Here is a 17,726-nt window from a genome sequence, read left to right as displayed (position 1 = left end):
GTTGTGTTACTTTGTCACATCTTTCTTTCTCACCATCTCTCCCCCTCTCCTTTTCTCTCCTTCTCCCCCCTCTCTCCCCCCTTTTCTCCCTGGTTGGGTTATCAGGGCCCCCGTGGAGAAATGCCTTGGTTGCCAAGCAGCAGAGGGGATGTGACTCATGCCTCATGTGCTGCAAATTGGCCCCAGGCAGCCTTCCTGCCCCAGCCCAGTGCAACAGGTTAACACAGAGGTGAAGTCAGTTTGGCCAGGGGCCTGGTTAAGTCAGTGAGGCAGGAATTGTATTTAATACCTCCAGGGGTTTAATTGCACACGGGGTGTTAGTGAGTTTGGGTAGGGGACTAGCTGAAGCACAAGTAAAAGAGCGGGTTGGTGAAGTAAGAGAGCTATGCAGGAGCATGTTTCTGTGACAAATAGAGAGAGGTTTAAGTTAGGAGGGTAAATAAAATGAGTTCATGTGATTAGGTTGGTTGCACAGCACTGTTCAAAGAGGTAAGAGAGATTAGTTAGGTGCTCGGTAGTGTGTATAGGGGTTGAAGTCTGGGAGACAGGGAGCGACAGCAGTTCAGAGGTGGACACGGTGCCCAGGTAGTGTTCTGAAGGGGGTATCTGTCCCTTAGACTGGGGCTGAACACGAGGGATTTCATTGAGTAAGGTTCCAGGGTTTAGAACCTGAGGGATTTTCATTTGAATGGGCGTGTAGCAGAGAGCTTTAATTCAGTTAGGTTCCAGGGGTTAGGGTAATCATCTTGGGTCTGTGGGGTTAAAGGAGTTAACTAACTGGCTTGATGTGTTAGTTGTCTGAGCTGTGACTTAGGTGGCACACTGTGTGTGAGATGTCCACTAATGACGTGTGTGTGTGTGTGTGGGGTGTAGAAGATATAAATATACTAGAGTGTAGCGATTTTATGTTTTGTGATTCTTAGAAACACTATCAATTTTTAATTAATAGTTCACATGCACAAATGTGTGGCAGACAGTGGTTCATTTTGTGGTGTGCTATATATTGCCTTGAATCGTAACCCCTGTATCATGTGTCATATCACCAGATTCTTGCCAATACACAGCCCTAGTGTGTCTGTGTGTGTGTGTGTGTGTGTGTGTGTGTGTGTGTGTGTGTGTGTGTGTGTGTATGTGGTGCCAACTCTGCTGAGAGTGGTGACCTAGGGATACGCCTAAAGGGCTGAGGAGGCTTGTCTGTTTCTGTGCTCACTCACGTGTTGTCAGGTGTGCGCAGGGTGTGGCCCAGGCAATGGTTAAACAGAGGAGGCACGTTTGTGTCAGGATTCAGTGGCAGGATTATAACCAGGGGCAGGTGCACTGCGGTGTGTGTTTGTGTGTGTGTGTCTGGTTGCGTGAAAGCCCGCTGGAATACTGCCACAACGGCTCAGTTTCCCTCACTACTAAAAGCCAGTCAGAAAGTTTGCAAACCATGTCAGGCCTTTGTGGGCAGGCAGGCAGGCAGTGAGAGAGCTCTGCTGGCCTCAAGGAAAGTTTGCTGGTTAAAGTTTTGCTTGAGAAGCAGGAATCCCAACATTAAAAAGACTGCCTTCCACACATCTCTCTTACCCTAGTTTACCCCTTCAACCACACAGGAGCTTCAGAGGCACTGTTGACTAGGCGCTGTTTTAAGCACTGTATGTGTGTGTGAGGGTGTAGATGTGTGTGTGTTCGCAGTGTCTGACAGCCAGGTCTCGCCCTTAACCTGAACTGGCTCACGTTTTTCTGTTGTGTGTTTGTTCTCTGCGTGTGGGAGTATGTGCTGTGTGTGTCTGTGTGGCTGTGTGTGTGTGTGTGTGTGTGTGTGTGTGTGTGTGTGTGTGTGTGTGTGTGTGTAAACAGACCTCTGCTGTTTGTTGACAAAAGAAAACCCTATTATATAATGTAATGTTCTCCCTCCCTCTCTCCCTTCATCTCTCCCTTTCTCCCTCCCTCTGTCTCTCCGCCAGCCAAGTTTCACACTCTGCGCTTCAGGCAAAGCAGCTTTACAGATTACCAGCCCCTCACCGCTAAGCCTGTCCCACACATGCCGCCTTGCACACACACACATGCCACTTTACACACACCCAAGTGCACACACACACTGCGTTACACACACAATCACTTACACACACACATGCTTACACGCACATGTTCTCAAGCACATACACACATAGACACACACACATATGCTAACGCACCCCGCACATGTTAGGTTGCACATGTTACTCAGACAACCATATGCTAATGCACACAAGCACATGTTATGTTGCACATGTTACTCATACACACGCATGGAACAAAATTGCATACCGCTTTAAACATATTCCCTGTGTCCACAAACACACTCACACACAAACATACACATGCTCGGTACTGTTCACTGTGGTTGGCACACACTGTCTCGCTCACCTGCTCAGTCATCAGGCGACACAAAGAGCACATGGGAACTATTCAGCTGGACACATGAGCACTGGAGGGTGAACATGTGCGTGCACACACACACACACACACACACACACACACACACACACACACACACACACACACACACACACACACACACACACACACACACACATGGTCAACATAATGGAACCGATCCCCGTCCACTCTTTGTTGAACTTTTAAAGTTTCCCATGGTTAGGTGTTGGGGGCATGACTCATGCCCCCCCCACCTCTAGTACACACACACACACACACACACACACAGAGGCCAGACTATTCAGAGCTCCCAGACCGGCTTTTGCTTTTAATCCTTTCAAGGCTAGCTGCTTACGTATTTTACCTTAAATCTCTCGAGTCATTCATACCGCCAAATCATTCAGCAGTAGAATAAGGCATGGAGCATGTCTCACTGCAACAGGCATGGAGCCTTAGATTGGATGGCCATGTGTAGGGCCCTATGATTTATCCAATAGGGAAAACATGGACGAAGTGGTGGTAATGGTTAATAAAACGGGAAGCACAGTTAGGTGTGGAATTTGATTTAAATGACGTGAGATAAATACATTTGAAATCATTATAGGCAATATTTTTGCCCACATGAGTGACAGACACATCAAAGATGTTGTCAGTCAGACAGCTAGCTAAAGTTTATGAAACAACAAACTCGGTAAATGGCATTAAATCAACCTCTCAAGTTTGGTGATTTAAAAAAAAAAAAACGGACAAAGTGTGCGTTGTGAACCAGACAGGAAATGTAGTCCCTCATTGTAGAATAACGCAGGAGACTGAAACTTAAAACTGGGGCAACATCTAAATATTCTTAGAACAACTCTATGACCTGTAGCTAGAATGTAGCTACATGTAGAATATGATTATAACAAGGTGGCTTACTGACTCAGGACAAGTCTTGGGACTGTAAACCAGAGTGTAAGCTTCCCTGAAATAAATTAGCCTTTTTTTCATTGTATAAAATTGTATTGAAAATGAAACTGTATTTGTCTTTTGGGTTATACTAACTTTACTCCCCTACACTCCATACCCTCTTACGACACAGGCCTGTCATCTAGACAGGTAGAGCATGTGCAGCATATGTACTGAGTACATTGTTTGATTGGATGTATGATTTGATGGAAATCAATTGATCAAATGGAATAAAGAAAAATTAAATGTAAAACATGGGATCTAGCAGAAAATAAAATAGAATTTGGCAGAAAATAGAACTTTATAGGGTGTTTTTCTGGAATTTGACAAGAACACTTGATTTTGCGTGTGTGGGTGTGCATGTATGTGTGTGCGCGTGTGTGTGTGTGTGTGTGTGTGTGTGTGTGTGTGTGTGTGTCTTTTGATGAGCATGCGCGTAGGTGCATTAATAAAGGAATTAACATAGCGACAGAAATGAAAAGGTGATTTGATTCTCTCATCTTGCGATGGATTCTGCCCCCTCCCCCTCCCCATCCCCTGACATTAGTCAGGTGTCCTCTCACACGAGAGCTGGAGGCGTGTGGTCACCATGGCAATGCAAGGGCACATGTTGCGAGTGTGTGCGAGAAAGTGAGTGTGTGTGTGTGTGTGTGTGTGTGTGTGTGTGTGTGTGTGTGTGTGTGTGTAAGGCGCGTGCTCCCTACTGTGTGTGGAGTGGCAGCAAAGCCCCCTAAGGGCCCCTTTGGTCCTGATGCACGTGCTGGAGAGCCACAGATGGCCACAAGCCCTCAGCACTGCCTCAACACCAGCCCAACACATCTACCTGAACACAGGCTTGCCCTAGCCCCACTGCAAACCCTGTAAGCGTACTATACGACCTCCACCCCAACCACACAGACCAACCCAAGAGTGTTAAGATGAACCCTAAATGATTTCCAATGTGTCACACTGATGACAAACCATCTCCGTTGTATTCCCTTCGCTGTTTTAGTGCAGCCCAAAAGCTCCACGCAGTCTAGCCCTGAACACCACTTCAGCTTCAGCGTTCATTCTGTAGCCTGAACACAGGCTCCCGCTTGAGGCGTCCCAGTCTGAACGCTTTCCCCCCCTCATGAAGTCTTCCTCTGAAAGCAGCCAGCCTCTCTCTCTCTCCCTCTCTCTCTCCCTCTCTCTGAGGTCTAAATACTGGTTCGTTCTCGTGCCGTAGAGCACAGGTTGTCTCTGTGCCTCTGCATTATTTAAACACACTGAATTGCATGTGCCAGGGTGTAAATATGGAATTGCCTTTCCACTGAGCGTTCTGTTGAAATTAGCCATCTGGCCACACTATGTGTGTGTCTATGTGTATGTGAATGAGATGGCAGTTTTGTCTACCACAGCGCATGCATTGTGCTTGAGCATCAAGTTAACAAGATCCCAGTGTGTAAGTGTGCTCAGGCACACGTTCACACAGTCAGTCAGTCTCCCACATACACACACACACACACACACACACACACACACACACACACACAGTGTAAACACCCACTACACCATAACGAGGTTAGTGAATCTCACGTGCCACTTCCGACATGACCCAGCAGGCACCATGCTCAGACTTTCACTCTGGGAATGTTGAGGGACTGGATGAATCTTAGAAAATTCTTGTTTGTGTGTTCATGGCTGTTTGTCTTGGATGGAGGCTGTCAGGAAATCAACAGGATTGCTCTCACGCGCCACATGCTAATTAGTTTTTCTTTTCTTTATTTATTTTTGCTGGGCATCGGGTGAGGCGAGGGGTGAGGAGGTTTATACACCGGAGCCAATCAGCTACAGTCAGGCCACTGGGCTGGGCTGGTGTTTATCGGAAAGCCGACAGACCCTTCCAGAAAGTTCCTTCAGTGAAAAAGTCAACTGACCCTTGACTGTCTCCCGAGGAAAAATCAAATAGAATGGGAGAGAGAGTGGTGGCTAAGGCTACGTGCGGAGAGAGGGATCATCCATGAGGGAAGGATGAGAGAGAGGTAGAGAAATTGATTCCAATGAACGTTATTGAAATTCCAAGAGAAAATTGCCAAATAAGTAAACAGGATGGTATAGGAGGGAATTGTCACCCTGAAATGATGCCCTCTGTGCAGGCTGTGTTTTTTACCTTTAATTTACCACTAATTTAATTTACCACACACACACACGGGGCACCCACAGGATTCTCGTTCGTGGTATGCAGCTCATGTGCAGTAAACATAGAAAAACCATCTATTGACAGAAACAGAAGTGAGTGAAACCATGTGGGACACAGACTGCATTTTTTGCACCCACAGTAAGATTGAAACCTTACAATTAAAATAGACCCACCTGGTCCCTATTGCGTTAACCTCCCTCAAAACTCTCTCCACATTGATTTCAAAGTCAAATATTCAGTAGAGCCAATCCTGTTATTAGAGCCAATGTCTTGAAACATCTCAAACAGCTGAATGACCTTTCCACCAAGCCGTCGAGACGGGCACCGTCAGTAGAACTTTAATTATATTGTAAATGTTTGGGTACATGCTCACTGTCTCTCTTAGGATGGTGCACAGATCAGAATCTGCTCCCTGCAGCATCACTGTGTTGCTCCAGCTCAAGTTCCAGCTCCACTCCTGCCAAGTACAGGATGGGTATCACTATGCTAACTCAGTGAAGGCTAACTCAGTTGGTGTATCACTATGCTAACTCAGTGACGGCTAAAGCGGTCGGCATGCTTATCCGACCGTGCTCTCCGATCTCACGAGGCACGCCCTAAAACGCCCTCCTTGAAGTGGGACCACACCTTTGAGCACCCTCGGACGGCCTCTGGAGCACCGCTTGAATTTTCTCACTATCCGATCCGAGCTGTCCGACACCCCTGGCTAAAATCACGTTTCCTGTTTCGATCCCTATATGACAGCACCGCCGTTTTTTTAAAAATCGCTGAGAGATCGCTGGGAACCTGGGGCTGGAGGTCCAGGAGTGCATTAGGAGTTGGAGGAAGATCAGGGGCAAGTTTGTAAAAATGAAAAAAACTATGAAGGGCACCAGCATACCAACATCTCCCTTCTTCCTTGCTCTATCGTGGCTCTCGCCGCATATAAAGCATAGGGAGACATCGTCTAATTACAGCAATAATAAAAACATTTCTTGGTTTTCGAACAGCCTCTTTGTGTTTGAGCTAGCAGAGCATGCAGTGTAAATGATTAAATTGTAAAAGAACCTGAATTGTAGACGTAAAAAAGCAGAACTGTGTGGTATAATAATAGAAAATATTCGGCAATAATTCATTTCACAACAACAGCCTCTGATCATTAACGGAAAATACACGGGATAGAAACAAACAATTCCTTATTTTTTAGTTCTACTGTTGATGATGATGTAATGGCCTTGTAACATCATAATAAACCGATGGTTATCTCCACAGCCCCTCCTAGAACCATGCAGGTAAAGGTGAGTCGTACGATCATCCGATAAGAAAGGGCGTCTCACGTGAAGTCGTACGAGGTGAATTGGATAACCATGCAAAAGCCTTAACTCCGTTGGTGTATCACTATGCTAACTCAGTGACGGCTAACTCAGTTGGTGTATCACTATGCTAACTCAGTGACGGCTAACTCAGTTGGTGTATCACTATGCTAACTCAGTGACGGCTAAGTTAAACTCAACGTCTGCTTGGTTACATTTCAGTGTTTTACATTTCAATTTACTTTCAAGTTATTATATTTTGCTTCCACCAACTATATTCAAAGTTCACTACAGCCTCCAAAATGCTACTTAACAAAACAAAACTGCCAGCCCACCCTGTGTAACTGCTAACGTACGCAGTGTGTGTATTTTGTGTACATATGGGGGCACCACTTGACACACACTCACAGAAATAGAAACACACACAGATTCAGCTCGAAGTGTCCTGTGCTGTCATTAAAGACTAGCAGAAGAGCAGTCGGTGGTGGTCTGTGAAGCACAATGTGACAAGCTATTTGTGGTAAACGGGCAAGGCGAGGAGTGAATGGAAGTGGTGGGAGGCAGGCTATTATGTGCTCCTCTCCAACACCAGCGGCCTGTTTTAACCAATCACTGCCTGGTTTCTCCCTCCCTCGTCTATAGGGCTGTTGGACCAGCCAGAACACCAGACCTCAGTACAACCGCTTTGACTAAGTAGCTGAGTACTGGACGGCTGCACTTGGACTTGTGACGCTTTCAAGGCTTTTGGATTATTACGTCCAGAACATCATTTGTCTGTGGTGTTAAGGAGGAATAGTTGCAATCAGTGCTGAGAGGTCTGCTTCTAAGGGCCTGACGCAGCCTCTGAAGTGTCGGGTTCCCCAGAGGCTATAGAGGCAGATTGCTGGCTGGCAGGAGCCCTCACAGACCTCATAGGCCCTTATGTATAACATAGACCATTTTATATCTCGGTGCACATGATTTTCTTATGCTGAAGGAGAACTGCAGCCATGGGCCTGAGGATAGACAACATTACCAAACTCAGAAGTCAGAAACGAGATGTTGTTAGCATCATTACACTGAGGAACAGGGACACAGGAACACAATACAACAGAACATGTGATTTTAGTGACAAAAGACCCGACACGCCAGGGGGATGTGTAGCTTAGGAAGAGAAGTAATAGTGTCGGATTGTCCAACAAGATCTTCATTCACTAGGTGTAGGCATTCTTCCCTTTTTTTAGAGAGCAGCAAAACATTTCAGAGCAAGGCGCATGTTTTTTCATATTGTTCTGCCATCATGTGACACAATCTCTTTTCTTGTGTATGGGATGCAGAGACTGTCGGTGTAGACTCATTGCCTTTTCTTCCCATAGGCTTGCTCTTAGTGATGTAGGGCCTCAGGTTTTGTAGGGTTATCTGAGATGACGTTCGCTGTCAATGACACTGACTTGGAGTTGGAGACAGCGGAAGAATTGAATGAGCATCAGAAGAAGCAGTAGCAGAGGGTTCACGGGACCGCCAAAGAGACCACTGGAGAGAGAGAGAGGACATGACCGTGACCGGGGTTGGGGGTCGGAGAGAGAGAGGGAGAGAGGGAGAGGGAGAGAGAGAAAGAGCGAGTGAGAGAAAGAGAGAGAGAGAGACAGACAGAGTAACAGCAGACAGCAGCATGGAGCGGGCACTGAAGCAGCACACACTACCTGTGTGTGCATGTGTGCACGCGCTGACTTACATAAGCTGCTCCCGTCAGCACAGAACCTGTGGCGCTCCACGTCGCCATGGCGCTCATGCTCACGTGCCAAGATGAGGTCACCAGAGGAATCAATCCCACCCCCCCTCCCCTACCCTCTGTCTTTTGTAAACCCATCATTACCTGTGGCAGAAAAACAAGTCTTAAAACAGTCTTCAAACAAACAAATAAACACTGAATAGAAATGTGACCCTGCTATATTTACATCTGTATTACCTCTGGGCTCAGTCTGGACTCCCAAGCTGGGAGTTTCTGTAATGTTCACTCATCGCTGTTGTGACTTCTCTTATGGGTAGTCTGCCAGTAAATCACTGCCGCCCCTCACAAGGACCACTTAACTAGTGGTTATGGGTGAAAGACTGGGTGAAAATATGATGATCATACAAATGTATTCTACAACACTTCCAACATGAATGCTGAGTATTGACGGTGCCGGGCTCTACAGTAATCGATCATGCAGTTCGTCTGTGTGGTTTTGTTATACTCTTCACGTGTGCCTGGTGAGCCTCAAACACTTAACGCACAGTTCAAAAGGGTTGTGTCTGCTGTAGTTCTCATCATACAGAATGGCTCTGAGCTGGTCTCAGTTTGAAGCACATCAGGTGCAGCAGCTCCACAGGTCAGTGTGGATGGGTGTTTTTTTTTTTTTTTTAACAAAAGTTGACGAAACAAGGGAAAATTGGAGGACTGGGCGGGGGGGGGGGGGGGGGGGGGGTGTCTGTGATTGGCTGATGCGTGACCTGGGTCCTTTGAGCAGAGGTGTTGGTTCCTTCCAGGTTCCCAGACAGAGTGAAGCACGGGTGTCCAGCAGCATGTCCAGACTGAGTATTGCTAGGGGACTCCGGGCTGGGGGTGGGGGTGGTGGTGTTTGGGGTGCAGGGAGGCGGTAGTGTTGCACGTCTGAGATGGAGACTCGGACAGCCCAGCCGCAGTGTGTCGTGCCCGTGCACATCTTAAACAGGGGCTGCTGCCTGCCTGTGCTAGTGCCTGCCTCCCGCATCTTCCTCCCTGCTCTCTTATTCTCTCTCTCTCTCTTTCTCTCTCTCTCTTTCTATTTCTCTACCTCTCCCTCTCTGTCCTCACATCACCTGAGTGAAGATTTTTTATGTTTTTTTGCTCTGCACCAGACAGATGAGTCAAGCTGCCAATGCTACCTCTCTCTCTCTCTCTCTCTCTCTTTCTCTCTCTCTCTTTCTCTTTCTCTCTCATTCTCTCTCTCTCACCCCCTGCCCGAATTGCAGTGCTGAAGTGTGTGTGGTAGACTGTGACTTCACAGCCTAGAGGGACAGGGACTGAGAGCTGCCAGAGAAACAACCTCCCAGACCGACTTTGACTGACTGACAGATTATTTGTTTGTTTGTCTGTGTGTGTATGTATGTGCACGTGTGTATGGGACTGTGTGTCTGTGTTTGCGTACACATACACACACACACACACACACACTCACACTCACACTCACACACACATATACAAACACCCTATTCTGAAACGAGAGGGGAAGTGATCAGTTTTGGTCGTCAGCAGTCTTGATCAGCCTGGAGACACTTGTCAAAAAAAGTTTTTGGTAAAACTAAGTTTTGTTTTTTTGTTAAAGCTAACCTTTAAAAGCATTGCTCTGTATGTGCCTTGTGTGTGTGTGTGTGTGTGTGTGTGTGTTTGTGTAAGTCTGCACCTGATGATTGGATGGGAGTGATGGAGGAGTGTTAGGTTGGAGATGGGAGTTAATTGGCTGACGACTCACCTGCTGTGTGTGTGTGTGTGTGTGTGTGTGTGTGTGTGTGTGAGAGAGTCTGGGCCTCTGGGCACAGCCAGACACTGCAGGCAGACAGGCGTCTGCACTGACTGCTGATGAAGTGTTTACTGAGAAAGCAGGAACATCAGCTGCACGTGCTCCTCAGAGAGACAGAGAGAGAGAGAGAGAGAGAGAGAGAGAGAGAGAGAGAGAGAGAGGACTGAGCAATAGAGAGCCCGCAAGCAAGCAAGGGAGGGCGGAAGAGACAGAGAGAGAGCCTGTTTTTTTCTCAGACTTGTAGTTGAGCAAGCTGCTTTAGCAGTTTGTTTTTCCCCTCAGTTTGTCTCAGTCAGGCCAGGCTGATGTGCTCCTTCGGTTTTCCACAGACACACTGTGTGAGTGTGCGTGTGTGTGTGTGTGTGCGTGTGCGTGTGTGTGTGCGTGTGCGTGTGCGTGTGCGTGTGTGTGTGTGTGTGTGTGTGCGTGTGTGTGTGTGTGTGTGTGTGTGTGTGTGTGAGCATGCGTGCGTGTGTGTGCACGTCTGTACTGTTGAGAAGTGGTGATGCATATAGGGACATATAATAAGAGGGACTGTGAGACAAGGGAGCGCAGAAGGAAGAGCGAGCGAGCGAGTGTCTGTCTCTCCTCTGTCATGCCCACACAGGAGAAGGTCGACCGCCTGTCTCGCCACGTCTCGCCTTCGTCTCTGTCCACCATGGCAGTTGCCATAGAAACGAGCAGACAAATCCGCTGGTCTGAGGGGAAATTGAGGGGGCTGCTATGAGCTGTCCATCCCTCCACAGGCACTTACACAACAAGGCACTGAGGAGGGGGCCCACGCTCCTCACACACACACACACACACACACACACACACACACACACACACACACACACACACACACACACACACACGCGCGCACGTGCGCATGCACACATACACACTCACACACTCACACACTCACACACACATTCATGCATGGTCAGTGGGACCATGTGAGGGGCTGTGGGAGGGAAAGGGGATGAACAGAAGTTGGGGAGTAAAAGAGGTAGGAAAAGCGATGAGGAAAGAGTACACAGGAGAGCCAGGAGGTGGAGGAGTGGAGGATGGGGAGAAGGGGCAGAAAAAAAGGTGGAGAGGGAAGCTGCTGGACATTCTTTTTTAGCAACCACACATTTTGCAATCAGGATGGGGCAAGAGAAACTTGTTAATTCAGTGCATTGCAACTCTATCCTGAGCCAAAAGAAAGAAAGAGAGAATGAGAGAGAGAGAGGGAGTGAGAAAGAGTGGGGGAGAGAGAGAGACTTTGTGTGTGAGAGAAAGGGACCAGTACTACCCTGTTCCCTCTGTCTGTCTTCCCTCGTGATCTCCAGGTGTTATGTAACTCACTCTCCCTCACTCTCCCTCACTCTCCCTCTCTCTCCCACACACACACACACACACACACACACACACACTTGTGTGCTCTCTGAGGGGGAGCTGTTTTGATGGCAGCCGTCTGGTACCTACCTCCAGCTTTGATTCTTTCCTTCCCTTCTCCTGAAGGCTTTGCTGTTCTCTCCGAATAATTGGAGCAATTAAGCCAGTTTATGCCGCTTATGTAAAAACTCCCCCATGTGAATATGCTTATCAACTGCCACACTTAAAAAAAAAGAGCCTCTCTCTGGCATCCACTGCGCCGGATGCATTTAGTACATTACCACTCTTTTACCACCAAGACTGCAGGAAAGATTTCCGAGTTTATATGGGGACATGTGTATGTGTTTTCATGTATGGGTATGGGTGACAGTGGGGGAGGAAGGGTAAGGGTGTTCTATTTCTTCTCAGACTAAAGCATTAAAGGCCAGTAAGTAAAGTGTATAGCAAGAGCAGTGCTGGAGGGTCACTATCCTAACACTTTGCAAGAATTTGCCTCTATTTGAGGTTTTTATTTGATTATTTTGGTGTCATCTTCAAATTCATTATAATAGTGTTTGGTCCTGAGAAGGACGAATACACACACCAGTGGTTCCCACCAGCGGTCCTCATTAACTAGAATGCCAAGCAATGCCACTTAGGAAGCTTTTATGGGTGGCATCTGAGCTGTTACAAAGTTTCTGGATGTTTTTTTTAGGAGGGTGACTCTTGTTTTAGACCATAGTGTAACCTTTAACAGCTACTGTAGTGTAGTGTGGTGTAGTGTTCTGTGTGTGTGTGTGTGTGTGTGTGTAAAACAAGCATTTTATTGGCACTAACACCCATTGGTTTTGCTTCCTTGCTAGTTGCAATGTTTATGGTTAAAGATTCAAGTCCAGTCTGGGCATTGGGTGAGGGCGATACTGGTTACATACCTTACATACATTGTCACACTGGAACTCAAGGAGCCACTCTGGAGCTACTGCCCTAGCGCATAATGAGAAGGAACAGTATACACACATATCTATGATTATCTGATTGCAGTCTATGCTATGCTACTGCACAGCAACAATGCCCTAAATGTTTGTGTTTTCTTTAGTAGTTCAAAGGGAATTGGGGAACAACGCAGATTAGCTTGCTTAATTTTTTTTGCTTCGGGCTGTTGGTCGTATCCGAGCAGTCTGAGGCTACTCCAAAACACTGCAGCCTGGTCAGTCCCTCTGGGCTCCCTCTTTCTGGGTCAGTGGTGCCTGCGTCAGCTCACAGAGGTCAAAGGTCATCCCTGCGTCTCCTTCTGCTCTCCACCCTCAGGGCACCATTCTGAGGAGGATCCTCCTGACCCGCTACTTTGGAAACCAGCGCCTCCCCTCCAAGCCCGAATCCAGCGCACCGGGAGCCTTCAGCAAGACATCCTCTGGAGGTGAGAACCAAAAAGAGAGAGAGAGAGAGGGAAATGAGTAAATGATAGAGACAGATTGAAAAAAGAGAGAGATACTGAGAGCCAGAGTGAGTTAGGGTTCGCCATGAACTGTATGGAAATGTAGGGCAAATGCTTTGATCTCATTCAGTGATGTAACGCTCAGTCATTTTATTTGTTTAAGCACTTTGTGTTTATCCGTCATAACTTAATGTGAGTCATGTGTGACTGTAATGGCTCTGGCAGCAGTAGTCAATTTCGTTATGCCTTCCCACTGATTTTCTCCCGACTTAATGCAGCTATTTGTCACATACGACTGTTCACAGCTTAAAAGGCCTGCGTTTAGGCGCAGCAGATGTGGAAAAGTAAAAAAGGAACTCTTTTGATAGACTAATTGTTCTGTCACTTCTGATTTTTGTCAATCTCGAATGTTCATTTGCTGTAGAAAGGTCCTATAGAAAATTGATTCATCAAGCTTCATTAAATGCACCAGTAATTGTCCATTTATCATGGCTAGGCAATGAGACTGTGTGTTTGCATTAGCTGATATGTCAGCCATGCAGACAGTGACTGGGAGGGAAAGGCATTGATTCGGCAGTCTTGAGCGTTCACCAGGGCCATTATGAACATGGCAAAGCTGAGTGGATTGGTCAAAATGGACTTGTAAGTTAATGGGTGATCCTAGTGGGCTGAAAGGTTTAAGAACCCCAGAATGATGGTTCTCTACTGGAACTGTCTGTTCTGGCACCAGGTCCTCCTGTTGGAGATTGGAGATGTTCTCTCCTGCTGATAAATTCCATTTGAATCTGTTTGAATATAACTAAGACATGGAGCGCAGGAAGAGTAGAGACTGATATGTTGGAGTTAGTTGAGTTGGTATGGGTCAGGCTTGTGTCACAATAGTCTCAATTAACATGGCCTTTGACAGAACTGCCCTCCTGCCGTTATGAAGATACATCAGGTTAGCATAATTGGATTGATTCTGAATGCTCGTGTGTGCTGGACAGAAAGGGGCATGTAGGATATGCTTTAATGTGCGGGCAGTAAGGGATGCTAGCGTGGGCTGATGTGGGTGCGCTGTGCCTACAGGGGGCTCTCCCGGGCAGGACCATGTCAAGCCAGGGATCAGCATGGTGGAAATCCAGTGGCTGCTGGACAATGTGGGCGCCTCGGAGCTGGTCATCGACCTCATCGTCAGCACCAAGAACGACCGCGTGTTCGAGGAGAGCGTCCTCCTGGGCATTGCATTACTCCGGGGAGGGAACACACAGATACAGGTACAGTGGGTAGACAGACGGGGGAAGGTAACAACTACAACTAGACTCACAGATAATAAAATCAATAAATCATCTCATCTTAAATCAAATAAATCATAAACTGCAGCACTCAGCTAATGTTAGCTAGTGATGTTGACGAATCTGGGTGTGAAAGTATCTGCAAATTCAACCAGTCAAATTATTTATTTTAAGAATGAATTTAAATGATTTGTTTCTTACTGCCTGTTCAGAATAATTTTTGTTCATGCCATGAAAACCATCGCAGTCATCATTTTCATCGCTTTTGTTTGTTTATTTCTTCTTTCCTCCGCTCAGAATTCTTTCCACAGCCAGCTGCACAAGCAGAAAAAGTCGGAGCGCTTCTTCAAGGTGTTCTACGACCGCATGCGGCTGGCCCAGCAGGAGATCCGCGCCACTGTGTCGGTCAACACGTTTGAGCTGAGCAGCAGGAAGAGGGAGGATGATTCCGAGGGCTCCGGGATCAGGCACAAGAAGCAGGGTGAGCCTTTCCCACGCTGCGCCCCACGCCCACGCCCCACTCGCCTCTATCCCACCTGCTCTCCTCTTCCAGATCCCTGTGCTGTTTCATGCTTCTGGTTCTCTCTTCTGTTCTGTTCTGTCTCCTCTCTGACACTCCTGCGCCCCCCCTCCCCCACCCTCACATTCCTTGTCCCCCTTCTGTTCTCAGTAGGGTTTGAGGGTGTGGGAAAAGACAGAGGTTCGATAGGAATGCATACGAACAGGCTGAACCAAATGATCCAAGTCAAAAAACATCTGAAGGAATTAAGTGTCTGTCTTTTAAAACCAGTGACATGTTCGCAACCTACCATTAGGGCCCACGACACTATGCCCAGGGGCCCGCCCAGGCCCGCCTTGCAGATCGTTTTTTTTTTTTTAATTATTATTATTATAATTTTTTTTTTTTATGTATTTATTTATTTTACATTTCAACAAAATAATGTGATTTGATTTGTTAACAAATATAGTAACTACCCGACAATACTTCTCTACTACAGTATGTTGCCTTGACTGCCCTGCAGCACTACCTAAATATAATGAACGTAACCATTAGCTTGCGTCACGATGATGTTTTGTTGTTGTACCTGCCCATAGTAGTAAGAAGCCCAACGCATTTTCAAATGAATGCACAGAGCACGAAATAACACTAAAAGGACGGGAGCGATTTAAGGTATCAACATTCAATGTCATTGTTGACAAGTTGATCAGCTGTTTGGGTCACAGAATGGACGCATATCGCAGCATTTGTAACAAATTTAGGGTTTTATTGAACATAGGAACCGACTGCACTTCATACCAGTCAGATTTAGATGAGAACTTCACTGATGAAATTATTCAGTTCAGATGCTTCATACAGAGTGAGCAAGATAAGTCTCCTCAAAATCTGCTGCATACAAGGGACATACAATGGACATACAATGACAGAACTTTGAGTTTGGAGGAAAAGAAAGCAGAGGACATACAATGACAGAGCTTTGAGTTTGGAGAAATGTTTGGTAGCATATGTGTTTCATGTTGCAATGAGCAGTGCTTTCCCGTTTGCGTTGGAAATGCTCTGTGTCATTATGTGTGTGTGTTAAAATAATAATTATAAAAAAAATATATAGAATTGGGAGGGGGGGGGGGGGGCCTTCAGACATTTGTGCCCAGGGGCCTATGATTTGTTAATCCGGCCCTGGCTCGGAGTAGCTGGGGTAATACTTTAACAGCACTAACTAGTAGCTCATGGATACAGAAGTACAATCAATGATGGCGTACTGTATGTGTGTGTGCGCGCTGGTTGGCTTTGAAGAGACTGTGTGTGTTTGTGAGAGAGAGAGGAAGAGAGTGTGTGTCTGTCTGTGTGTGTGTGTGTGTGTCAGTGTGTGTGTGTGTGTGTGTCGGTGTTTGTGTGTGTGTGTGAGTGAGTGTGAGACAGTGAGCGTGTGTGTGTGTGTGTGTGTGTGTGTGTGTGTGTGTGCTTGTGTTTGTCAGTGGTTCAGCAGATCCTCGCCCACTGCACGTGTCCCATGTCACAGATCATATGAGGGCCAGCATCAAAGGCCCATTGTGCAACAAGTGCTTGTTTACCAGGAACGCTGGCCTGATGCAAGACAAGAAATCACCAGCATGTTTTCCTGCCTCTCACTAGGGGCCGGGCAAATGGAATATCTGAGCTAAAGGTTTTGTAAGGACTTGATTAACCCAGAAGCGGTGACAAGGCCTAGCCACGTGATTACATTGTTTGCTCATGCTTTATGTAGATGGCCTACCATGTGTATTCAAATGTATTATGTTCTCCTGGGAAGATACTGTATATTAGGATTTACATAGAACAATAGAATGGGGGACAGAGTTGAAAGGTCTGTTTCCTAAACAAGGTTTGGATAAAGAAAGAAGCAGGCCTTAATCCAGATTAGATGCCTGAGAAGTGGCTGGTGTAACCTCTACTTAACTGATTCTGAACTGTAAGGCTCTGAAGTAGGTGCTAGACTGGATTAGTGAGATTAAATGCACTCAGTGATGCATAGAGGCTGCAGGACCGACTAGGACCTAGGAACATTTAGACAAAACAAGCAGCAGAAGAACTTTCACTGAGCATGAGGTACTGCTGTTGCCCAGCAAATGTACCTGAAATGTCGTCCTGTTTTCATGGACACACACGTCTCTCCCTAAACTGAATCCAAATCCGCAGAAATATGGATTAGCACTCTGTGGGTCACATGAAGACAAGGATGTGGCTATGGGAATCAGATGGTTGCATATCTAATATGCAGGAACATTTAGTGCTTGAATTCTGCCTGCAGCCACAACAACACAGTTTCTATGCTACTTGTACAGCCAATTCATATTATGTGCCTATTATTGACTGAAACAATTCATTGCACTCAAGTAGAAATCAGCCCCATGACTCAAGTTGTAGGGAAACCCCCATAATGATTTTGAGTTTCATTTCAGATTTGGGTAATACATCTCAGATCTCAGATTTAGTGTTCTCTAGGTTGGAGTGCTTAAGGGCTCTGTCAGTACAGAACAAAGACCGCCAGCAGCCTTAATCCAAATAACCAGGGTCTGTCCTCTGACAGACAACATTTAACTGCATCTTTGACATTGCAATTACATTCTAAACGGAGATTAGAATTCGTCTGTAAGAACTTCAGTCCATGATTCAGAAATGAATTTGAGTGAATGATCTACTTTATAAGCACGGTTACTCTATCTAATGAAGATTAAAGAGTTGTTGTTCTTCCTCCCTCCCTTTCTTTCTTTCTTTTTTTCTGTCTCTCTCTCTCTCTCTCACTCACTCACACACACACACACACACACACACACACACACACACACACACACACACACACACACACACACACACACACA

General features: G+C 46.5%; 1 protein-coding gene across 1 annotated transcript in view; it reads left to right on the top strand.

The window, feature by feature from the left end:
* The window catches only part of itpr2 (inositol 1,4,5-trisphosphate receptor, type 2), a gene marked incomplete at its 5' end in the record, with an annotated part of 80,388 nt that overhangs the window by 33,514 nt on the left and 29,148 nt on the right, over window positions 1-17,726 (top strand). Inside the window, 3 exons of the mRNA XM_080842784.1 lie at window positions 12,969-13,077; window positions 14,164-14,351; window positions 14,667-14,850. Of these exons, the coding sequence (XP_080698910.1) occupies window positions 12,969-13,077; window positions 14,164-14,351; window positions 14,667-14,850 (481 nt within the window). The remainder of the gene's footprint in view (window positions 1-12,968; window positions 13,078-14,163; window positions 14,352-14,666; window positions 14,851-17,726) is intronic.

The sequence above is a fragment of the Sprattus sprattus genome, assembly GCF_963457725.1.
Source record: "Sprattus sprattus genome assembly, chromosome: 7".
In the NCBI taxonomy this organism is placed as follows: domain Eukaryota; kingdom Metazoa; phylum Chordata; class Actinopteri; order Clupeiformes; family Clupeidae; genus Sprattus; species Sprattus sprattus.
The sequence above is the reverse complement of the archived record's forward strand: the minus strand, read 5'-3'. Positions and strand labels throughout refer to the sequence as shown.